The sequence below is a fragment of the Solenopsis invicta genome, chromosome 16, assembly GCF_016802725.1.
Source record: "Solenopsis invicta isolate M01_SB chromosome 16, UNIL_Sinv_3.0, whole genome shotgun sequence".
NCBI lineage: Eukaryota > Metazoa > Arthropoda > Insecta > Hymenoptera > Formicidae > Solenopsis > Solenopsis invicta.
The window spans coordinates 24156379-24183294 of NC_052679.1; the positions used below are offsets into that span (position 1 = coordinate 24156379).

The following is a 26916-nucleotide window of genomic DNA, read 5'->3' on the forward strand; positions in this document are numbered from 1 at the left end:
TTTAAAAGAATTGGAAATTATATGTAAAATTACATATGAAATATTGTTTCAGCAGCAAAATTTTGCTCATTTTCTATTTAAATTGTTGTGCACAAATCACAATTTTTAATCTAATACGTTACTTAAATATATTTTTCATATATTGCATATCTTAATTGTTATTTGTATAATCCGTCAAACACGAATATATAACAAACAATATAATCGAACAAGTTTGAAATTGTGCAAAGAATGTTACGTTATATATTTATTTCTTGTAGTTAATCAATGAGAATGATTTTCGATTTTGCAAATTCAACCTGTCAACATTTTCAACGTGTCTGTTTTGTCAGAAAAAATATTTATGTAAAAAAAAACATAAAAAAAAGGTTACATGTTTGAAATATAAAAATTTCTTTTATAGTTCACTTGAAAAAAATAACTTTGTAAATTTAATTTTTTGAAATTTAAAATTCCTTACGATAAGTGTGAAGAGAGTAATCTCTATTTTACGAATCATTTTGATTTTTTGATTTCAGACCAACCATTTGGCAAAAATCTTATCTCTGTCAACTAGCCTACTCCTAGAGGCTTAATTTCGGAAGCTCTGAAAAGCAAAAAATAGAGGTATTGGAGTCATTTTGTTCCGATAAAATAAATGTCGATGAAATAAATCAAATTTACGTGTATTGTTTTTTTTTTAAATTCCTAAATATTCCGGTTTCTACAGTGTTTCTCTCCTTTAATATAATAAATAATAAGGTTGAATATTTCTGGTTTATGTAAAATTATCTCAAGCATATTTAATCTTTTGCGATATATTAATCGACCAAAAATTAGAAATAGCTTAATATACATATACATAGCAGTGACAAACACAAACGCTTCATTAGTTAACGTAATACAAATATTAAAAGAAAAATTACAAAATAATTAGAATATAAAAACGTAAAAAAAAGTTACTGAATGCGCATCGCTCTTCTAAAGTGCAGTACCTATTCCATATTTTACATTTTTACTTTGTATAAATACCATTTAATGACAAAAATAAAAATTAAATAAGAAATAAATAATATTTAAACAATTTAGCAAGTTTGATTTGTCTTATACGTGATATCGGCATTTTAGAAAATTAGATACGTCTGATAAAAATTTTTTTATATAACTAATAATGACATAATTGTGTTATTTTATTTTAGTTTTATTTTCATAAAAGAAGAAGTGCTGAAGAATATTTTACATACATTGTATATACTTAAAGTTATTATAAAAATTAAATCAATACTTTTATAAACTCAAGTTTCCTAATTCGTATCAACACAAATTTTATTATGAAATGATAAATACTAGTGTAAGATTGATTATATTAAAACTAGTAATTGCTATAAATAAAAATATGCCAATAACAAACATAAATTCAAGCCAGTTTTATTTCAATATTCTTAATTTCATTGTTGTTATTTATTACTTATTGAATATTTGATAATTTTTTTGATGTGTTACTAATAAAATAAATATTAGTTAATAGTTTCTTTTATTTTTAATTATTTTAATTCATAAATTTAGTAATGTCGAAGATGATATCTTGTAAGAAACCACAGGTAAATTTTAGATGGTCGGTTTTCTAATTCACACTGTTCGCAAGGTGTTACAGAAAAGCTTATTAATTAATTTTTTATTAATAAAAGGTTTAACATTTAAATGGATGATTAAAATGTCAAATTACGAGCTTTAATTTGCACCAATGCAAGGAATAATAAAAAATAGCTGAAATGGTACACATTTGGCAACTCTCCTCTACTTAGGCAAGAAAAATGTAAATACAAAAAAATTTTATGCGTAACATCTTGGCAACTTATATTTGTAACAATCAAAGTTTGTATTAATGACTTATTATATTTACTTTTGTTGTGCGTGCGTGCGTGCGTGAGTATGTGTGTACTTCATGTTTGTTCGATCTACGAACTTTGATCTTTGATCTCTACGCATTTTATATATTTATATCTTTTACGCATTTTATATAGATAGTATAATTATCATTTAACTTTAGTATGATGTTGTACATTTAAAAATACTAGAATATCGATAATATAAAGAAAGTCGTAATTTATTTTTGCTCTTGCGGTGAGTATCTTTCTGCTATAATAGTTAAATATTAATGAAAAAACTTATTGTTTCATTTAATAATGTATAATAAATGTATGTGTTTTACAACATAATTATAAACAAATAAACATTACAATGTATTTATTGCATATAGACATTGTATAATTATGTTTAAACGTTTGCGTATTATTTTTGTATACAAAAAAATTTAATTAAATTAATAAGTATAATAAAATTCTATATATTATAGTCTTTTTCCTCTGAAACTCAAATGGCTCGACGAAGACAGGATCCCATGATGAAATTAGTAGTTTATTAAAAAATTATTTTAGCTACAGTGTAAGTTATGTAAGATTTTAATATAATTTACATTACTTATTAATTCACAAAATATAGAGGCAAAGATTTTTGTGTTTAATTTTGAGTCAGCCTTTTCAACAAATTTATTATATTTGATTTCTATACTCGTATTATGTATTTCTATACTGTATTTAATCAGAAAATCATAAAAGTATTATTTTTAAATACGACTTCAAATATAACTTTAAATACGACGTGACGATATCTGATTATAGACAAACAAAAGTATCACAAGTTTTTTATTCAATATATACTGAATTTTCATGTATTATAAAAAAAAATCTTTAAAAACAACTCTTTTGGAATTATAACATTTTTGAGACAAAACTTTTCTCATTTTTCTTTTTAATTTTAAAAGGTCAATGTCATTCTACCAATAATAAGAATTTCGAAGATTTAATAGAGTTAATAGAGTTAAGATATCATACTTTTGTATGAATATATATATATCCAAAAATATATATCCAAAAGATCATATTATCTTTTCTTTGAGCCTTTTTAAATCTTTTTAGGCAAATATTTCATTTGTCTAATATATTTCATTCTCGGCTTTATTTATTTTTAGTTTTTTACAATAATTTGCTTATCGTTTTCTAATAACACTAGCAAAAATATTTTTTTTATATTTATCAGCTTGTATAATGATTTGTTATGATACTATTTATTAAATAAATATCATATATTTTTGTGCAACCGTGATAATAAGACACATATTTTTATTTATACATTTGTTTTAATATAACAATGAGTTGATTAAAAAATGTTCTAAACTATGTGTCCCATCAAATAAAATCGACTATTAATTACTATTCTTAATATACATAATTCTCTCAATATACATAAATTGTGCCTCGAATGGAAATAAAGCAAGAGAAGGAAGTGTTTTATAATAATGCTGACAAGATTTTATACAAAACTTACAATTAATTGTAAGTATGAAGAGAAATCTGTTCGCATTTGGCTACGACATCTATCACAGGCGTTATCTCACTTTTAAATGCAGGCCTCTGGTCTATCTCGTCAGTTGTAGAAGCACCGTCCACAGTGTAGCATGTTTTAAATATAAGAGACACTGGAAAACTCAAGTGATTAAAGTGTTCGATTCAGTTATCTAAATATTAAGTAAGTACTTATCATTGTGGCATTTACTCGAAATAAAAAAATGGAATAATATACCGCAAATCTTATAGTTTCATTCCACGATTGAAATTTAAATCGAAGAAAGAAAAAAGTAGAGTGTCTAATCTTTCCTCGAATTTTTCTAATATTAATCATAAAACGTAAATCGTAATAAATGTACAAGTTGCAATATTTAATCGAGTATCAAAAGTGGTAATGAGATATCGGAGTGTTGTAGAAAGATTAATTATTCTTATGTAACGTACGGTAAGTATCGAAAACTCATATCTTTTAAGCATTATATAAAACGTTAATTACTAATTAACAAAAAGAATGATAAATAGCCTTGCTTAAACCAATTTTTGACAATTTATAATTTGTATCAGATACAAAAAAAAATTCCAAAAGTTAAATGTATGCAAAAATTTTGACGACCTGTTTGAGAAACAATTTTTCAGTATGTTGATTCTGTTGCCTAACTCACTTCTGTACGCAACTCTATTTTTACAACTTTTATAATAAACGAGAATTGAGTTGTAAAATAAAGAAAAATTTGATATTGATGTAGAGTTTACGAAGATTTAACCAAGGAAGCTTAGAGGTTAATAATTACATACTTAATTAAAATTTACAACTTATTTTGTTTATTATATCATACACATTACATATTCTGCGATGAGTGCCTCAGTTGTAACTTAATCAGTAAACAATTATAAAATATTTTTTACGTTATTTGAAAAACATTTTAACACATTTTTAGATATTTTAAAAATAATGGATTAAATTTTCTTTTTTATAAAAAAAACATTTATTGTACAGAAAAAAAGTCCTTTTTAATATTTAAAAAAAACTTTTTATTATAAAGTTTGAAAAAATGTAACAAAATTCACATAAAAATTAGTGTTAGATATCAAAGTTCGTTATAGACCATCTTATCTTTATGTTTGGAAAAATGTGTTTTACAATATTAAATTAATGTTTTGAAATTACAATAAAAGACACCGAAGTGTAGTACTCTCAAATAGTCAAATAATCAACTATTAAGAGCTAATAAGAGTAACCGCGATTGTTGGTTGCTGGTGCGTAGAATTAACAATTTTATTAATTTAAAAACGGACGTTTTGAGCTTTGAGTCATCTTTAGCTACAATTTGTTCTCTCTTGAACGCAGTTACATACGTTTGCGAGATGGTTCCCGGTTGGGTAATTCACCAGTTAAGACCCACGAACAGTTATTAATGGGAATATTAATTTCCGGTCATAGAGGAGCTCGTAAATTGGCAACCGTATGCATCTGCGCTCAAGAGAGAAGGAATTGTAGCTAAAAATGACTCAAAACTAAGTCAAAACGTCCGTTTTTAAATTAATAAAATTGTAAATTCTACGCACCAACGAACGCAGTTACTTTTATTAGCTTATTAACAGTTGATTAATTAAAGTTTTTAATATTATGCTTTATTTCGCTCGTCTATTCATAAACTCTAGCCTTAAACAAAACCAGGGATGAGCAATAAATCAAGTTATTTTAAATCTTTCGATATATACGATAGCTTGTGAAACGTTGTTATGATTAGAACGTTTTGATACGACCTTGCGAAAAAGCAAAAGCGGAGTCACGTAGTTTAATTGACTACGATTTGTCGACAAGTTTGTTTGTTCCTCTCTTTTCGCAATGAGTGTCAATTTGTAAGGAAGATTCACATAATTAAGTACTGGTCTGATATGCAGCTTGCTTTAGTTACAATAATATGCAAATAGTAGTAATGTAAATTAAAGAAAAATTATATAAATTTCGGTACAGATAGAATTTAGTCGATAGATAGTCAGATGTAATATATAGAGATCTTCTAACATCAACAGAAATAATGGAAAGAAATTATATAGTAATGACAACAGAAAATAATAAAAATTTTATTATTCAGATCTTGTACTTTTATAGAATTTTTTTGACTCGATGTGAAATTAGTAAGTAGAGCTTATAATTTTGTATAAATTTAAATTTTGACTTCGCACGACAGTTTAAATATGTAACTATTTTTTTAATGTTAAAATATTTATTATAGCCATAGATATATAGATTGCTGATGTTCTATTCTCTGCCACAATTTTTGGTTTTTTCATTGAATGTCATCATATGTGAAAGACTGTGTTCACGCATGCGCAATACACGCTTTAAGGCAAAAAAGCCATCAAAAAAAAGTAGAAACAACTACCGTATTCTTGAAAAATAACGTATACAAAAATACTAGGACACTCTATAATATGTGTAACGTATACTATAATATTTTCGTATATTTTTGTATACGTTATTTTTCAAGAATACGGCCCCAATTCTACAAGTAAATGCACAAGCGTTAGCACTATCTTCCCAATATGGCGACATTCAATCAGGGTCACAAATTAGACTCAGTCAATCTATATATATCTATGATTATAGCGGCTGATGAAGCCATAGCGAAGCAAAAATCAATTCCGCGTTAATGTAATAATATACATGCTTGCTCTTATTTCTATTGAAACTTAAACGATTACATTCCTCAGAGTGTTGTTTCACAGATTCTAGACTCAAATTAATGAAATGTTTATTATTTAGGACGAGATTTATAAAAATCTAATACACTGCATAATTGGTGGAAGAAAAAAAGTTATTTAATATGGCTATCCATAAAAATAATTTTAAAAGATTAGTTTAGTTTAAAAAAAACATAATACTTTGTTACAAAATTGTATATTTCTAATTTTCTATTGTTTAGAATTTTCTTAATTTAGAATTTTTCTGCGTTTAGAAGCTTTAGAAATACCATTATGTATTGGCATATTAACATCACTAAAAAACGGCGGAATACTAAACAAATAACTCTATAAAAAATTGTTAGAATACGTCACCTAATAACGGAAATAATAGGGGTAGCCATATTGTCGATAGTAGCCATAATACCTTCTTCTCCTCTACACTTTTAACTTTTAATTACACATATTTTCTTATTATTCTTAAAATTGAGTGTATTATCACACACATTTTTATTAAAATTTTTATATCAAAATATTTCTTCGATAAATCGATTGTCATTCTAAAGACCAGTGTTTAGAAACATTAAAGACATCATTTTATGCTTGTTGCTTAATGTTAAACAGAGATAAAATAATATTTCTAATAAAAATTATAATGGTATTTCTAAAGTTCCTGAACGCAGGAAAATTATAAATCAGAAAAATTTTTAACAATAGAACCTTAAAAATAAATAATTTTATATTAAGGTACTGTGTTTCTTTTAAACTAAACTAATTTTTAAAAATTATTTTTATGGATAACCATATTACAACAATTTTTTTTCTTCCATTAATTATGCAGTGCATTAGATTTTTATAAGTCACGTCCTAAGTAATAAATATTTCATTACTTTGAGTCTAGAATCAATCTGTCAAACAACACTTTGACGAGTGTAATTATTCAAATTTTAATAGAAAACATTAATTATAAACAATGTTATGCAATAAAATAAAAATGGGTGCCATATTACCCTTTTCTTCTTTATTTCTATAATTTTTGCGCAACGATAGTAAAACGATACCAATATTATAGTTAAGACTTGTTAGAATTCCTTTACTGAAGATCAAAACTATCGACGTTGCTTGACCTCTGTGATCATACAGGAATACTCATTCGTGATAACCCATAAACATCTCGTTGATGAATGTCAATCAGTTTAATTAGTTTAATAGATATTGTAAAAGAAAGATGTTACATTTTTACATTGTTACATTTTACATATACTTTTTATAAACACGATAATATATAATAAAATGTAAATATCAACTTCTAGCAATTTTCACGAATACGGAATAATTAACTTTTTTATTTTTAAACCTATTAGAATTAAACTTAGAATACAGAATAAAATACAAACAAATATTATCTTACATAAGATAGCAATTGTTTTGTATTCTAATCAAGAAAGCGCGCGCGCCCGCGCGCTTTAAATATTATAAGAAATAATTTTTCTATCATAAAATTACATTAAAAATCAATGGCACAATGTAAATGTTTGAGATGTTGTTATTAATTTTATTAGAATCAGTCATTTTATTCTATTAAGTATGCCTATCACTTGCATTGTGATACTGCGCTTAATTATTAAAAATAAAATTATTTCTTATAATATCTAACGCGTTTACATATATACACCCCCACACAAATATTGTACATATATATATGTATGTTAAGCACAAAATCATTATAAAAATTGGAATAAAATATAACATATAAATATTACATAAATTACATTTATATATTTTTTTACATTTATGTCTTAATGGACACAAGTTTTTTCGTAACTATTTTTGTCAACAATTGCTTTTGTTGATAAATTTTGTTGGTATATGGAGTATCTTCTCCGATATACATCCTATCGTCTTTATCGCAATTGAAAATATTTTCGAGCAATAATTCAAATCAGTATTAGAGATACAGTAACGACGTAAGCCATGTAGTGTTTTGGTATAAACTTAATGTAGTTCTGCTTTATCCTATCTAATTAAATTTATTTATTTACTAACTTAAATTATTTGAAGTGTTCACAGATTACAAGAATGGATTTTATCTCTTTGGCACTCATATTCACTCTTTGCGTTATTGTGATTTTCCGAGTTTTATTGATGGTACATTCTCATTATGTTGTACGGCAAAAACTTAAAAACGTTCCCCAAGTCGACAGTTTTCCTTTTGGTTCAGCATATGAGACAATGAGTATACTACCCGAGGGTAAAGTATTTAATGCTTAACTTAATTTGCATTATTTTTTTGTACAAGTGTCATTCGTACACTACTTAAAATAAAAACTGTGCTATTTATATTTATATAATAATTAAAATGGTACAAAAACTAATTATTTTAATTGCTAGAACGCCTGAAGAAGGATTTTGAGTATTTGGCTCAAACATGCAAAAAAGGGATATACATACAATGGTTCTTAGGCAAGCCGTATATTTTCGTGTATAAACCAGAATATTTAGAGGTAAAAATATATCAAACTTTTATCAGTCAGTATCTTGTTGTTCCTAAAAAATATGATTCTTTATTTTTTTCTGTGATAACTAAAGGAAAGTCGCTAGTACCAACACATTAGTTTTCCTAAAATAACATTTCCATAGTTCTCGAAAAGTAAGCATTGAACTTTATTAATACGGATAGAAACATAATTTGTTTAGATAATAAAAGAATTAAGGAACTATAATTTATGTATCCATGAATTGTTATATTAGAACAGTTATTAAACAAATTTCTCAAATGCGAAAATAACACTCTTACAATTATTTCTTGCAAGTTGCATACAGTTTAAACAATAGTAAATATGTTATAACATTAGGTTATTTTATGTGTTTGTAATATCTTAAAATTGTTTTATTTGTATTTTGCCATTTTTATTTTTTTATAATGTATTTTTGAACAAAAATTAATAAAAAAACATTTTAAATCAGAATGGATAGCCTCTAGAAATACTCATTGCATTATTTTGTACAAAAGACTCATGTAAAAAAAACAGGAAAATACAGCAGTACTGTAAATTTTGTCGCATTTGCCTTATTTTGTTAGACACTCATTATTACTTACAAAGAACTTAAACGTTGCATAATTTGAAATGATACAAAAAATACTGCATCATCTAATACGTAGGTTGCTACTTATGTATCCGGAACTTGGAACATTGGTGTTGCTAGGCACCATTTAACATTTTTGCCGGTATACATACTTAAAACATTTTGTCATACGGACGCTATTTGTGTTGTTTACAAAGAATTGCATAGCAACATCAGTGTTGCTAGTTCTGGATACATAAGTAGCAACCATCGGATAAGAAATTTTTTAGTTTATATTTATGTTTCTGAAGTATCTATTTGCGTTTATGTACTTTTCAATTTTAGTTTAAATAATATAATCAAGAAATAAAGTGATATGTTAATATTAGCGACCTTTCTTTAATATATCATACATTTAAATAACCGTCGTAATTATCATGATAAAAAAACATCTTTTTAAAATAATAGTATAAAAATAAATCATTCTCGAACAATTATAAAACGTTCTCAATCATTCAATTTATTCTTAAATGGAATTTCAATTCAATGAGAGAAATATAAGGATGAGAAAGTTTATTGAGTAAGAACTCTATTTATTTTATTAATACTGATATTATTTTATTAATACTGATACTGATACTACGTTATACATAATAATCAAAATTCATTATTGTATAATTATTACGTATATTGTAAATATATTTGTTTATTAGTAAAGAGAGGGTAGAAAATATATTGAAAGTTTTGTTGTGTGAATTTATTTCAAGTAATTTTTTCTATAATATAATTTTTCTTTAACAAGTATGGTTTAATTTTATAAAAAGCTGTCATTGTTAAATAAACATTGTCATTATAATAAAATAAAGAATTCACAGGTTCAGTAAAACTTTTTTTGACAAATGATATTAGCAGTCATAAAAATATGTTATATATATATTTTTCTACATATTAATTTGTATCCTTTTCAAAAATTTACAGCATATTTTTCCTAGCACTGTAAATATCACAAAAGGGGAGCGTTATAGTGTGCTGGAATCCTGGTTGGGCAAGGGACTTGTAATGTCTACAGGTGAATATATAATAAAATTGTATAAATCATTTTTTATATGTACATATTTTTTATAAATTTAATATTTTATTCAAAATTGCAGCTTATTTGCTATGTTTTAATAAGCTATGCATAAAGTGTCATTCATAAAAATATTTAGATAAACTGTAAAAAACAAGTTTTATTTTCTGTTCAATAAAGACATATATGTATTTATATTGTAACGTAACAATACATTTTAGTCCTTGTGATTTATTTAACATACTTGTGTACTACTTGAGAATATATAAACATTTATTGAATATCATTAATTGATCACATTTGAAAAACCACTGATTGTTTTATAAATGGAACTTAAACTATTCTCACGTAGAGTCAAGAATCGCGCATTCTATCGTAAAAATTTATTAGTAATCGTAAATAATTCAACCTTTATTATGTAAAATTTGCAAATCAACATATAACTTTTATTTTATTTGACATGATGAATTTTGATGTAATCTTCTGTATAATTTGACATATCCGTTTTATTTATTTATTTGTACATTTATGCTTATTTAAATATGCACGTTTAAATTTTTTAATTTTAACGTTATTTATTAATACAGCTAAGACTATTTGTAAGTTGAAACGGTCAGTTTATCGATTTAATGATGAATAATCAGTTTAATGATTATGCAAATATATTTATATTTATTATCGTAAATAAGTACATTTCCTTTTGCTTTCTGACCCATTTATTCTCTGTTTGTTTCAACAAATTTTGTAGCTTTTACGATATTTATACAACATAAATATATAACATTTTAATGCTGATTTAGGTAAACAATGGTTCCACGATAGAAAACTCATCGGGGCAACATTCCATTTCAGTATATTGGAAAAATTTGCTGTGGTTATGACTGAAAAATCAGAAATTTTAAAAAACTGTATTCAACAAAAATTGGACGAAAATCCAGGGAAGCCTATTAATATTTACCCTCTTATTGTCAACGCAACTCTTGATATTATCTGCGGTAATGTGTTATTTCTTAAGATACATGTATAATTACAATATTTTTCTCAAAAAAAGTATTTTCAACATAATACATTATATACGTTGCAATTAATATTATTATTCACTTTATGAATACTAAGAAAGATATAAACATATATATTTAAATCTATTAATATAAATTTTACTAAATTTGCAAATTATTTCGCTGTAATAATAAAGAAATTCTTATTATATTATTAAAGTAGTAGCAGTGTAATATCAGATCTATTATGTTAGACTATTGTGATTCATGCGAATTTTTATTCTTATAAGCAAATTTTTATTTAGCAAAATTTTCTTGAGAAAGCAGACCAGATTGAAATATTGTTGTTTTCACAAGTAATAAATTATAAGTTTATATGTAGCTTTGTAAACGAAGTAGCAAAGGTATCAAAAATATCAATTATTTTGCAATTATTATATTGCAGAGACGGCAATGGGTATAAATATACGTGCTCAAGAAGGCTCATCCAAATATATCGAAGCAGTACAGGAGTAAGTTCCAAAATTTTTATATTGCTATTGTTAATAAAACACTTAGTATTTTAATACTTAATAATGTTAAGGATTAATTTGAGAGGGTCTTCCGAAAGTATGAAAATCCTTTAATATTTCCAAATGTAAGCATGTTCGACAAAATTATTTCAGACAAAAGTTATAGGATTTAAAAAGATCTATTTATTGATCCTATCATTTTGACCTTGGGTGGTATTGTCTTGGTCAAATCAAGGTCACAATAATTATTTACAAAACGTTCTCTTTTTCATTCCAGCATCTAATAGTAGGTGTCAACAACTTTTCAACACATTATGTAATAATAAAGTTACTTATCATTAAGAACTTACCGAGTTAAGATGCTTGAAAGTATGCTATAGCTAAGTATGCTTTAAGCCTCATAACTATAGTCCGGATTAAAGTTCTCAGATCGAGTCAACCGTAGCTAGTTCTCCCCATCAAGTCGGCACAGCAGTTCAGCATGGATGGAACGCCGATGAAAATAAATGACATTGAATTGCGCCTACGGTCGACACCCACGCTCATCGATTCTGTCCCTCAAATTTCCAAATTGAGAAATCACTATCTTTCTACATACTCGCAGTTCATGATTAATGTAACGACTAGAGCTTATTGGTCGTTACGTTAATCATGAACTGTAAGTATACAGGGTGATTCAGAACGACCCATGTGTCCCTGTAAAGACGTGTTCTTGAATAAATTCTGAGACGATTTTTCCTGTACGAAAATTTTGTCCAACGCTTACTTTTTGAATAATAAGAGGATAAAGTTAGCGAATCACGGGCCGTGTACACATGGTAGACAAAGGCGGCGGAACTCACCGTCCAACACGGGTAAGCGCCCGCGTCGGTCGGTGAGTTGCGCCGCCTTTGTCTACCATGTGTACACGGCCCGTGATTCGCTAACTTTATCCTCTTATTATTCAAAAAGTAAGCGTTGGACAAAATTTTCGTACAGGAAAAATCGTCTCAGAATTTATTCAAGAACACGTCTTTACAGGGTCACATGGGTCGTTCTGAATCACCCTGTATAGAAAAATAGCGATTTCTTAGTTTGGAAAATTTTTCGAGGGACAGAATCGATGACCGTGGGTGTACGTCGGCCGGCGGAAAATCCAGAGTCTACTAATAACTCAGAAAGTACAAAGAAAAATCAATTTTGTTGTAGTATTTTGAAAAGCTCTTGACACCAGCTATTACATTCTGGAATCACAAGTAAAAAATTTAATTTAAGAAAATCGATGTAACCATGATGAAATCATACTAACGCCATACAAGATTAAAATGATAGAATCAGTAAATAGATCTTTTTAAATCCTGCAACTTTTTTCTGAAACAATACTTTCAAAATTGCTTAGTTAGTTTCCAAAATATTAAAGGTTTTCCACTCTTTTGGAAGATCCTGTATATAATGTCAATTTTCACAAGCACATTATTAGTGCATTACGTTACCCTTGATGTAAAAAGAAAGGTGAAACGTTGCGCATAAGGGCAGAGATCTATGAATCTTAATTGATTAAAAATTGAGCTCACTTGTGGAGCAAACTGTTGCACTATTATACTCTGGCGACTATATTGAATTTTGAAAATATTATCAAAATTTGAATGATTGACGAGATTCCTATTACCTACAATCCACTGCGCATCTATTGGAATAGTTCACTTTTCTTTCTCCGCTTTGATGATATTCTTCAAGAACAACGTATATGAGTTAAATTTTACTTCCAACTCAATAAATTGCAAATTGTATTTTAAAATTTCTAGAATAGCCGAGTTAATAATGACTCGAGCTTTTCAACCGTGGCTTTGGATTGATTGGTTATACTATTTAACGCCTACAGGAAAACAATATAAAACAGCGCTTAAAATAGTGCACGAATTTGCTGATGAGGTAAAAAAAGGCACATATTTAAAACAGTATCAAAATTTAAATTTTTTAGATATCGTTAAAAAATTTACACATTTACAATATACATGATAAATTCTAGGTAATAAAAAAAAAAAAGCTCGAACGACAATCAAAAACTGGCAAAACGGAACTTGAAAATAAAGATGATGAATCTGACATAGGTATTATTGTAAATTATAATTATGCAGCATATATTTTACGTATTTTTTCTTCTTTTTTCTTATTTAATAAAATGTGTTATATTAGGTAAGAAGAAGAAGACAGCGTTTTTAGATTTATTATTAGAAGAAAACGCAAAAGACGATACACCTATGACTGATGATGAGTTGAGATCGCAAGTGGACACGATTATGTTTGGGGTAATGTCTAAAATTAAAATTAAAATAAAATATTTTAATTATCTCAATACAATATTTTCTTCTATATCACTCGATAATATATTTATGCAAGTGTAAAATAATATGAAAATGATAATAGGGACACGACACAACTTCAGTAGCTGTATGCTGGACACTCTTTCTGCTGGGCAATAATCTCGATCATCAGGAAAAAGTTCACGAAGAATTAGAAGAGGTTTTCGGAGATTCGGAAGCACCAGCCACTGTAAAGCAGCTGCCACTATTAAAATATCTGGACAGAGTTATAAAGGAAACGCTCCGAATATTTCCGAGTGCAAATGTAATATCGAGGGAACTAGTAGAAGATGTAAAATTAGGTAAGACATTTTACTTACCTATTAAGAAGAAAATCTTAAAGAATTTGTTTTGTAAACGTGTGAATTTGTTTGTAAATCAATTAATAATGTTTTTTAAGGTAGTTTTTTCAGGTTTGGTACTTTTAAAACTTCGTAAATAATGCTCTTATTGTTTTCTTTACTAAAGAAAACTAAAATAATTTTTCTAAAAATACTTGTAGATAATTTTTCAGATCAACAACAAAACTTACATTATAATTTTACATAAAATTTAATTTTTAGATCACAAAAGCAATTATACGAATACAGAAAATGAATATATTTTCTTATGTATTTCGTGTATTATTAATCGTGGTGAATGCAGTCTATAGTCAATTTATTTCTTTTATTTTAGATGACCATATTCTTCCGAAAGATCATGAAGTCTCAGTGCCAATAGTGCTTGTACATCGGAACCCAGAGGTTTGGCCGGATCCATTGAAGTTCGATCCAGATCGCTTTCTACCAGAGAACTCGAAAGATAGAAATCCGTATGCATACGTTCCGTTCAGCGCTGGACCGAGAAACTGTGTAGGCATGAGATTCGCTCAACAGGAACTGAAACTCTTAGTGATTACTATTCTCAGAAAATGGAGGGTAAAAAGTGTGAAAACAATGGACACGATCCGATATGGTGACATTTTGGTTTTGCGACCCTGCGAAGAATTACTCATGCATTTTACACCCAAGAAATGATCAGTTTATCAGCAAATATATGCTTTTTATATGCAATTTTTATAACTCTTTCTTGTTAATCTTTTACGTATATGTACATAATGCATATATTCTTGCATATATATCCACATATATGCTATTTTTGCCTAAATATCACAAAAATCGAATTGAGATGTTGGTACCTATTAATGCAATCAAGTTTCGATAATAACAATACGTTATAATTGTTGTTTAAAATTCGGGATCTCGCCTGCAGGTAGAATATTTTAATCTAACAAAATAGTTTTGACGATACAAATGAAATACAAACAAAAGATTCATATTTTTTACAATATGACGATAAACATTAATAAATGTTTAAAGTCAAAACATTTTATAATTAAATGTATAGGTAATGATAATAAAGATTTGGTTATTAATTATTGCGCATTTTTAGAATTGTAATTATTGTATAATTATTAATAATTTGTATTGAGGATGATCCAAAGCATAGGATCAAAACGTCTACATTATTAATTTTATTGAATAATAAAGTTAAATGTTACACACGAGCAACCAAAGTCAGCTCTAATATACCGATATTATTCTTACAAGTTTAATCCTCTGAGCCCTATACTGTTAAGTTACTTATTTTTTAAATATTTTTGTGTGTGTATATATGCTGAATCCTTTTGCCATTAACATAATATTAAAAAATTCCAAACAATTGACTGTCAGTAGATAACAAATTCCAATAATAATTTAAGGCTAAGTTCTACTTTTTTGGTGAAAAAAATCAATTTTTTAAACATTTTTTTACATACTTAATACAATCCAATTAAAGCTCGTATGTAACAAATTAAATTTCATAAACAGGTCAAAATAACCGTGCAATAAAAGATGACAAGTATATTAAAATATCGTTTACATAGACGCCATGCCTAAATATTTTTGCGGCAGAGTTTTATCCTATTGTTCTAATCATCCCAACGTCCGCAAAATAGGAACAATTTTCAATTTAATTGACAAAGCATTACTATTATCTTACCCAATATACGAGGTGTGATCAAAAAGTAAGGTGACTTTTCATTTTTATAAAAAAATATTTATTTATTCATCTAAAATTATGTTATCCCCTTCAAAATAATCCCCCTCTGATACAATGCATTTGTGCCAGCGCTTTTTCCAGTCGTCAAAACATTTCTGAAATGCACTTTTGGGTATTGCCTTGAGCTCCTCCAGCGATGCAGCCTTAATCTCCTCAATTGTCGCAAATCTTCGTCCTTTCATAGGCCTTTTCAATTTTGGGAAGAGGAAAAAATCGCATGGGGCCGAGTCTGGTGAATACGGTGGCTGAGGCATGATGATAGTATTGTTTTTGGCCAAAAAGGTACTCACTAGTAACGACGTGTGCGCAAGTGCATTATCATGGTGCAGAATCCATGAATTTTCTTTCCACACTTCCGGACGTTTTTTTCTTATTGATTCACGCAAACGCCGCATAACCTCAAGGTAATACTCTTTGTTTACTGTACGACCTTGTGGTAGGAATTCTTGATGCACAACGCCATGGTAATCAAAGAAAACTGTGAGCAAAACCTTCACATTCGAACGAACTTGGCGTGCCTTTTTCGGTCTTGGCTCTTCTGGGCTCTTCCACTGGGATGATTGGACTTTGGTTTCGACGTCATAACCATATACCCATGTTTCGTCACCAGTTATAACCCTTTTGAGCAGATCAGGATCATCATTGACGTCGTTCAACATGTCTTGGGCGATGTTCATGCGACGCTGCTTCTGATCAAAATTAAGCAGTTTTAGAACAAATTTCGCTGACACACGTGTCATACCCAAAACATCCGTTAAAATTGATTGGCATGAGCCAAACGATATGTTAAGATCATCAGCTATTTCTCTAATCGTGATTCGACGATTTTTCAACACAATTTCTTTCACTTCCTGAACATTTTCGTCGGTTTTTGACGTGCTGGGGCGTCCAGAGCGAGGTTCATCGTTAACATTTTCTCGGCCCTCTTGGAATAACTTATACCATTTATAAACATTTTTTTTGGTCAAAGTTGACTCACCGTACGCCACTGTCAACATTTCAAGAGTTTTTGAACACTTAATACCATTTTTTACACAAAAATTAATACAAATTCTCTGCTCCATTATTTTCAACAGCAAAAAATCGCCGAGCACGCAAACACGAATCTAACCTTTATGCCTCTCACATAAAAACAACACATGCTATATAGTCAAAACTGTGAACATATGATCGTGACAAGTGTACTAACACAAAAAAAAAAATTTTGAAATTAGAGTGTACAGAGCGCGCAAAATTCAAAAAGTCACCTTACTTTTTGATCACACCTCGTACCATTGTAGTATAATATGATTTTAATAAGGATAAAGATGGAATTGATATGATAGTTACAAGATGTTTTATAAACCGTGATTTAATTAAGTTAATAATACTACATGTAAAGCAAGCCCTGCCACTTTAGTCGTTAAATTAACAATAATCGTGTCTCGAAAATAGTTTATACAAAAGAAACTTTGAACTCGTAGCCATCTCCGATTTACACTCTGAAATACACTCTGTCTTTTTTTGTCTCGTTAATCTGTCTCTGTTCACTGTCTTTTACACAGATCTCTGTACGATCCTACGACTCACAGCGGACTGCTCGCGCTCTCGTTTCCTAAATTTCGACAACATGTAAGGTCGCGGCAGTTGGTTACGATTTGTCGAAAACAACCAACGACAATCGATCTCCGATCTTTGTCTCTGTCCGTTAAATATTCTTTATTCTCCTACATCATCAAAAAAACTAGTTATTAGAACTAGTTATTAGAATATTACTGGACAACGTTTGTCCGCTGCAACTCATATTTAATACAATCAATCATAAAATAAATAATTATATAATAAAAAAAACTTAATTATTCGGATAGTAATAATAATGGTACGGCTCACTCGACAGAAAGTAAGAACATCACAGTTTTTCCATATGTTAAAAATGTTTCTGAAACCTAACAGCGATGTTTGATAAATCTGAAACCATTGTGGGATATCGTTGCCTAAACAAACTAAATCAATATGTCAAGGTGAATAAAGACAAGAACAATAATAACAATAAGAATAATGTAATTTACAAAATATGTTACAAAGATTGCGATGCGACGTATATTAGACAAACAAAGAAACAGTTAGGCACAAGAATCAGAGAATACAAAAATAATATCAGATTAGATCCGTCGAAATATTCAGTTGTCAAAGAGCATCACACATTTAATTGGGATAATAGACAAATTTTGGACACTGAAAAACTTTTATAAAAGATTTATATCAAAAACAATATACATAAAAGAACAAAAAAGTATCATAAATTTAAACAAAGACACTGAATTCCTTGACGGTGCTTATTTCGATATTTTATAAGAACTTTCTGTTGACTCCGTACCATAATATTTATAATTATCGATATTATCACCACTTCCAATGGAATATCATCGATCCTAGCGTTCAAACACATCTTATAAGGAAATCTTCAGAAGTGTCCGCCTCAGATTTAGACGAGCCTTTAATACGTTATAGTACAGATAAAAATAAGGAACACGTAGTTTTTTATACGTGCCCGTTTTCACTTTTAGTAAGTTTATAATATAATATTTAACGGGTAATATAATATTTAACATTTTCGATAAATCTATTACTTTCTGCCTCTGCCGGAAATTCCTGATTGCAACCGATTGATATGGATGATAAAATTATCCATATCTATGAGAATGAATCTACATATGTCAGAATATATCCGCATTGATAAAAATGTTGATACAAAATCCTGTAAGCTTCTATTTGCATCTATCAGTAATAAGATCTGTCTGCAAATGCGAATAGGTATTCTATCAAATTTTATCATAATCAATCGGAATTACGTACACGCATACGCATTATCAAACGCACAATAAATATGCATTTATACAATAAATCTAAGTTTATTTTTTTCAGCAATTTATAACAAAAACTTTGTCTGAATTTATTGGGTGTATTAGTATTTATTGACATTTGTGGATAAAGAATATATGAGTATGTTTCTGCAAATACAGTACATTGTCAAATATACCCATGTGTTTGGCTATCAACATTACTACAAGAGATAATAAGCTTTATTGATAAAAATTATAAATTACATTTATAAGCGCTGTAAAATGTTTTATCATGGACACAATCTGCTTATTATAGAAACCGGTCTTTGAAGAGCACATTTTTTTCAATTTTAATTATTCCGTACGAAACAGAAAAAGGAATATATGTTTTTCTGTTGCCGTGTTTCAGTCTTTTTTTGTGGCGGCAATAAACAAAAATCGAGAATACTGAAATTTCACAATGTCTAATGATGAATAAAATTATAAATAAATTTTATTATAATTATAAAAAGTTATTAAAAATAAAAAAAATATATTAAATGTTTCAAATATTTGCTCTATTTTGTTAGATCTGCTTTTTGTTTTAAAATTCTTGGGTTTTTCGATTGTCAGAATCTAATACACCACTACTTAATATTATTACATTTATTCTTGTTTCTCGTTACATTATAAATATCATAAACATCAGACTACTCGTCACAATATTTGTAAAAAATATAATGCTCAAACTTTATTTATGGACATATTTATGTATTTTACATTTTACAAAATCGAAGTAAGAACTAAAGAACTTAATGAAAGAAACGAGAATCAAAATTCCACCGAAAAAAATGTTGCTGTTGGCCACATCAGCGAAATCAACTGACGAAAATGAACTTCGTAAAAAAATAATTCAAGGTAAAATAACAATGTTATTTTAAACCCTAACAAAAATCTTTTTAAAAAAACAAAATGTACGCCAAGTATATAAAAAAGTGTTGTACATGAGCCGTTTAAAATTTCTAACAAAATTTTTTTTTTTTTTAAGTATCATGTAATAATTTTCCAAAATTTTTAACTAAAACTTTATTTAAAACAAATAAGAATTAAATAAAAATAATCTCTAAACAAAAACAAAATGCAATTAGTTTTTACATTAGTAATACATTTTAATTTATTATTCGCAATCGAATTAATGCAATAAATGTAAATGATTTCTGAAATATTTAATAAAAGATGTGTAATATATAATACAATATTTTATTTGCGTATCGTTCTTGTACTTTTACTTTACTGTATGAATTTAATACATGTCGGCAGAATATTAATTGCAAGACTATTGTTTAAAATTAATTATCTCTAAGAAAAAGTTGGAAGCATAAATAAAAAATAAAAGATTGTAAATATTTTTATATTCTATAAATGAAATTTATATGAAGTCATTAAAAAAATTCTTTATTAATATTTATTATTTAAAAGTGATAAAGCCTTATTTCTTTTTTTCCCAGAATTGAGTATTATTTTGCGTCATAAATAGTCATGTTCAAAGATTTTTTAAATCGAAGTATCCAACTAGGTGATGCTGTAAATCCTGGACAGTTAATTTCCTGTTGTGCTTTCAGCGCCCATCGAGCAATATCAGTGTCATGAATAATAATGCCGTTCTGTACTGCTTCCTTGAATTTATCTAACGTATACGATGAAATTTCTTTCAGCTTCTCCAGTCTGGTACCACCTCTGTTCACTTGTTCCCGCCATCGTCGTAACTCGCGCGGTGATGTGAGTTTTCGAAATCTATGTTTTACATTCTCAAACGATTTTGGCCTAACTGAATCATCACGTCTCCAATACTTAACAGCTCTTCTTTTGTATTCTATTGGAATCATGTCATTTGCACATGTCATTTCCTTTACATTGTACGTAGGTTGACTTGCTTCATCATGTCTCCAATATTCAACAGCTCTTCTTTTGTATTCTATTGGAATTATATCATTTGCACATGTTATTTCCTTTACATCGTACGCAGGTTGATCTGCTTCGTGCCGTTCTTCGTTTGTTATTAAATTTGTTTCCAAAGTGTCAAATGAATTTTCAAAATCCAGAGACACTTCTTCTTTTACTATCAATTCATTTTCATAAATACTTTGTAACAAATTTTCTATTTTCTGTTTTACTTCTATTTCTATTTCGATAGTAGGAGTTTGAGGCATATTTAAAAATGAATCACTCATTAGCAGCGTTATTACGTTTCTAGGATTGAACTGCATTTTATCTAAAAATGATAAACAAATATGTTTAAAGTAAAACTAATAATTATATTTGAAAGGTAGTTACGCACTCTATTTTCTTGCTTATGATATTGATATTATATTATATATATTAAAGATCAATAGTTAATTTACATTTTTAAAGTAATATAGCATCGTATATATTGTACATATTTTGAAATTTTTTTTTGTCAGAAAATAAAAATTTTCTTAGATTAAAGAGTTCCACAAGGTATTTCTCTGCAAAGCTATAATAAAAACATATCAAATAAGAATAAAGTGAATATCCCAATTAATGACAAATTAAGGTTTTGTAAAAGTAATAAACAATATTTAAATAAATAAAATAATTATGTAATTTTTAAGAATTAAAAATATTAAAAATATTATTCTACTTACAAATTTGTAGCAATTAATACACAACAAAATCATCAAGAATACTAAACTGATGCTCGCGGAACGACAGCATTTTATACTACTGTTCTAACAATATATGTTTACGTTATATACTAACCTTACTTCGAACATTCTTCATGTCTTCTTATTTTTACCTCTGACATTTCTTTGCAATTATATTTCCCTTGGTTACTTCAAAATAAAACGACAACACACTGAAGAATAACAACAATTACGGTGTTGTAAGACATTAATTTTTTGTGTACAAAATAATATGTAATTAATATGAGTTAAACATTTATTTACTGGTCTATATGATTTGACTAGAACATTTGTTTTCTTCAGCGTTTTACAGATAAGGAGACTTGGATTACAAAAAATTGTTACTCACACATTCCATACCTTTACTATCTAACGCTAGCTCATCAACTAACCACAAGAGAACTAACATAAAACTAATTCAAAAATTAGTTAGAAATTTTATCTTTTATACTGCTTTTATACTACTTTTCTACAATTAATGTGTTTGTTAAATTCGAGTAGTGTAGAAATATGCATAACCACGCTACTGGTGCGTGCACTTTGAATCATTTCTTATCTTGAAATAGAATGTTTACGTCCTGGCAGTATTGACTTTAACGTGTATACATTCAAGAGTGACGTAAATGTTTTACTCGACGTCTGCGTTTTCTTGTTAGACTGTCCTCGAAATGTTTTTATTATGCATTACGGAAAAATGCGAGAAAAACATAATACGTGAAGTACACCTACCATATGTTTATAGAGAGGTTTTTAATTAGTTTTGGAAAATAGAAATATTGCAACATAACTTTATCATATACCATTGAATTCGTAATAAAATAAGCTTTATTTTGCTTATAAAAAAAATAAAAATTTTGAAAAAAATAGGTAAATGATGGGAAAAAGTGTAAAAAAAATAAAAAAATATTTTGTTGTTATAAAGTACTCTTTGAGTCATTCAACTTTCATTAAGAACATTTTTCTCTATCTCTTATCATTTCGACAATATACGCTTCGAAAGAAAAAAATCGATTTTATTCAAAAGGGTGTTTCACCCTCTAAAAGTGCAAACGGGCACGTATAAAAAAATACGTGTTTCTTATTCTTATCTGTACTACAACATATTAAAAACTTGTTTAAATCTGAGGCGGACACTTCGATGCCTTTCCTTGTAAGACACGTATTTCTTATTTATACGCATTTATTTTAATAAAACGATAAGTTGATGAGAGAGTGTCCTAAACTATGTATCCCATCAAATAAAAGCCATTAATTACTATCCTTAATAAACATAAAGTGTGTCTTGAATGAAAATGAAGCAAGAAAAAAAAGTGTTTTATAATAATGATGACAAAATTTGATATAAAACTTATAATTAATTATAAAGAAATGAAAAGAAGTCTGTTTGCATTTAGCTACGATATCTATCACAGGCGTTATCCACTCTTAAATGCAAGCCTTTGTTCTACCTTGTCAGTTGTAAAAGCGCCGTTCACAGTGCAACATGTTTCAAACATAAGTGACACTGGAAAACTCAAATAATTTAAGTGTTTGGTTCAGTTATTTAACTGTTACGTGAGTACTTATCATTATGAAATTTACTCGAAATGAAGAAGAGATATGAAAGATCAAGATACCGCAAATTTTATAGTTTCATTCCACGATTGAAATTTAAATCAAAGAAAGAAGAGAGAGAGAGCGAGAGAGAGAGAGAGAGAGAGAGAGGGAAAGTAAAGTCTATAATCCTTTCTCAAATTTTTATAATATTATCTTTTAATATAATCTTTTTAAATTCAATCTCTAATATAATCTTTTCTTTATAGAAATTATAAACTATTATTTATTATACAGCATTTAATATTATTACACAATAAAATTTAAATGTAAGTCATAAAACGTAAATTGTAATAAATATCCAAGTTGAAATATTTAATCAAGTGTCAAAGGTGCTGATGAGATATCGCAATATCGTAGAAAGATTAACTCTTCTTGTGTACCATACGGTAAACATCCAAAACTCATACCTTTAAGCATTATAAAACGTTAATTTTTACTTGATAAAAGGAATGATAATTAGCCTCGCTTAAATCAACTTTGGATAACTTATGATTTGTATCAGAAACAAAAAAAATTCAAAAAATTAAATATGTGCAAAAATTTTGGTGACTTATTTGAAACAATTTTTGAGTATGTTGATTTTATTGTCCATGTATGCAGCTCCATTTTTATAAGTTTTATAATAAACGAGAACCAAGTTGTAAAATAAAGAAAAATGTTAATGTAAAGTTTGTAAAGATTTTATTAAGCAAGCATAGCGATTCATAAATACATATCTAATTAAAACTTACAACCTATTTTGTTTATTACATCATACATATTACATATTCTGCAATGAGTGCCTCAGTTGCAATTCAAACGACAAACAAGTGTAAAATATTTTTTACGTTATTTGAAATTCATTTTAACACATTTTTAAAAATTTGAAAAATAATGGATTAAATTCTTTTCTTAATGAAAAAGAAATTTATTTTATAAAAAAAAAAAAAAATACCTTTTTTAAGATTTAAAAACCGCTTATTATAACGCTTGAAAAAATGTAAATTGTGAAACAATTTACATAAAAATTAATATTAGATATTAAAATACGATATTGACCATCTTATTTTTATGTTTGAAAAAATGTATTTTACAGTATTAAAATTAATGTTTTACAATTACTATAAAAGACCGGAGGATAGTACTCTCAAATTGTCACGTAATCAACTATTAAGGCCTAATAAGAGTAACTACGGTTGTTGGTTGTTTGATGCGTAGGATTAACAATTTTATTAATTTAAAAACGGATGTTTTGACTCAGCTTCGAGTCATCTTCAGCTACAATTCCTTCTCTCTTGAACGCAGTTACATACGTTTGTTTTTGCAAGATTCTCCTCGGCTGGCCAATTCATCGGTTAAGACCCACGAACAATTATTATAGAAGGATTAACTTCCGGCTATAGACGAGCACGAAAATTGATAAAACCAGTCACATTCATTCCACTTGAACTACACGGCAGAGTACAGTTCAATCTTTGACCTGACTGGTCATTACATGGAAGTCTGATCGTTACAAGTTGGATAATTCGTGTAATTCAAGTGGAATAAATGTGACTGGTTTTGTCAATTTGCGGGCTCCTAGCTCTGTGGCCGGAAAATGATTCTCCCATAAAAATTATTTGTGGGTCCTACCAGGTGAATTTGCCCGGCATCTCGCAAAAGCAAACGTATGTAATTGCGCTCAAGTAATGTAAGTTGTATTTTGTAATTATTTAGGTAGAAACAAAATTAATATGTTTAAAATTTATTTTCCAGATGACGTATTTCTACTACAAGATGTAATAAGTGACAGACACATATCAGAGAGTCGAAAGAAAGAATAAGAAAAAATGGTTGCATCGTACAATGTGTATTACAAAAATCGGGATTTGTAAGTATAACTGTTATATTCTTTAAAACAATGTTTAATAAACAAACTATTATGGAAAATAATAAATCATTGCAAACAAGAATATAATTCTTCTTTATAACACCTTTCCATCTCAAGCTATTTAACTTTAGATGGAATTTTGATCATTAATTTTATTGAAAAATTAAGATTTTTATACATGCATTACCACATTATAAAATATAATATATTTTAAAAAATAATACAAAATAACTTATCTCCATTTTAAGAAGTAATCTAATGTAATCCAATTATTAACGTTTTACATGACTTTTTTGTAAATATTAGATGAATGAATTGGAATATGATAAAGAGAAAATCCGTAGCGTGCATACCGATAAATTAAATAATCCAAGAGATGACCAGGAAAATGCTAGAAGATCAGGTCATCTGCGTAAATAAAAGTAAGTTATAAAATCAAAAATACATAAAAGAATAATTTTGTTAATAATAAAGATATTAAGTTTGTTTAAAAAAATGTTTTTTAGTATTAATTATTTACATCCATTGTAGCAATTTAAACGTAATCATAAACGTAAAAGAATATTTTACCTCTTATTACTATTTAATTTTGTTTTTTTTCTATTTTAGCAAAAGACCTTACGGAAAAATGTCAAAAAGCCTTTAATCTTATAGAATGTATCGTAAAGCTCAAAAGAGAATGCTTTTGAGTATACCTAAGAGCACACCCGAAAAATAAGGAATGTAATTGAAAACAACCGACATATAATCAAGATATAAAAATTTGCAGTATATAGCATTTTCAATAAAGAGATATAATGCAGCTTTTTTATGTTTTGACAAATTAAAATAATACTGAAAAAAATTTGGTTTAATAAAGCAATCTTATTGAGAAGGAAAAAAAATCAGTATTATTAATTTCTTTATTTGTATAATACTGTTTATAATACCATATCTCAAGTCTTATATTAGATAAGTGGGCCACAGTGAAACAAGTAAGTTTACAAAAATTTAATTTATATACTTATATCTTTTTTGTTCTAATTTGTATTTTTATCTCAAAATTATTATATTGGTAGAATAATAAAAACATATAATAATTATGCATAAACATTGAAATTAATTTTTGTTAGAGCACGCAAAAAAATGGCAGGCAAACCGGAACACGTGATTTCATATACGAAGATTAACTGAAGGTATTGTAAGTGAGCAATCGGCTCACTCGATATAAATTTCAAATCGCCCGCCACTGCGGTGTCAGCGGATTGCTGCCTGCGTATTGCTTGCCTGATTGGCTGCGTGGGTCACGTGACCTTCTGTCTCGTGCCCCAATTGGTTTTGCGAACGACGTGAGATATATACCGCCATGCGATTGGCCCTGCGAGGCTCACTAGCGCGCCCCTGCGGTTTCTCTCGTGGGTGTATCATCGCAAGTTTTAGACTCGTCGAAGGTCTCGTCAAGTGTATCATGACCGCCACGTTTTCTGTATAGTCGTGAGCTAAAAGGTTGCAACACATTTTCTTCGATTGTTTTTGAAATGTAGACTTGCTCATCAAACGGCGAACGTCATTGGTTCTTATCTGTGGATCCAACCAATTAAGCATCAAACCATCTACCATCAAAAAAAATATGTTGCTACCTTTTAGCTCACGACTATACACGACCGGTGAATAAAGTCGGTTCTGCCATTGTACTCCTGGTGCGCAATTAATTCCTGTTACCCTCCTTTCCGTCGGTACTTCCGGCTCCTGACACACGAGGGATCGTGACGAGATATTTCCTTTCCTAGTATTTTCCGGCTCGCACGTTCTCTTCTCCTTTGTGGGGCGGGATTTTAAAATC

General features: G+C 28.2%; 2 protein-coding genes across 4 annotated transcripts; one reads left to right on the forward strand and one right to left on the reverse strand.

Annotated features, from left to right (window-relative positions):
* The first annotated feature begins 3418 nt into the window (after positions 1 to 3418).
* On the forward strand, positions 3419 to 15616 carry LOC105202821 (cytochrome P450 4C1). Its single transcript, XM_026134988.2, has 11 exons — positions 3419 to 3567; positions 8145 to 8325; positions 8466 to 8578; positions 10119 to 10209; positions 11010 to 11204; positions 11653 to 11719; positions 13504 to 13630; positions 13728 to 13809; positions 13895 to 14007; positions 14126 to 14363; positions 14737 to 15616. The coding sequence occupies exons 2-11, from the start codon at positions 8154 to 8156 to the stop codon at positions 15075 to 15077; spliced, it is 1539 nt and encodes a 512-aa protein (XP_025990773.2). The 5' UTR covers positions 3419 to 3567; positions 8145 to 8153; the 3' UTR covers positions 15078 to 15616.
* Positions 15617 to 20381: 4765 nt separating this feature from the next.
* Positions 20382 to 22174, reverse strand: LOC105202819. 3 transcript variants are annotated; one of them, XM_039459197.1, is made up of 3 exons: positions 22010 to 22174; positions 21726 to 21822; positions 20382 to 21216 (listed from the first exon to the last, which is right to left on the reverse strand). In XM_039459197.1, exon 3 carries the CDS (start codon positions 21209 to 21211, stop codon positions 20462 to 20464), a length of 750 nt encoding a protein of 249 aa, XP_039315131.1. In that variant the 5' UTR covers positions 21212 to 21216; positions 21726 to 21822; positions 22010 to 22174; the 3' UTR covers positions 20382 to 20461. The 3 variants fall into 3 exon arrangements, with proteins under 3 accessions (XP_039315131.1, XP_011169809.1, XP_011169807.1); XM_011171507.3 differs by having other exon boundaries at positions 21999 to 22174; XM_011171505.3 differs by lacking the exons at positions 21726 to 21822; positions 22010 to 22174 and adding an exon at positions 21611 to 21683.
* Positions 22175 to 26916: the final 4742 nt, after the last annotated feature.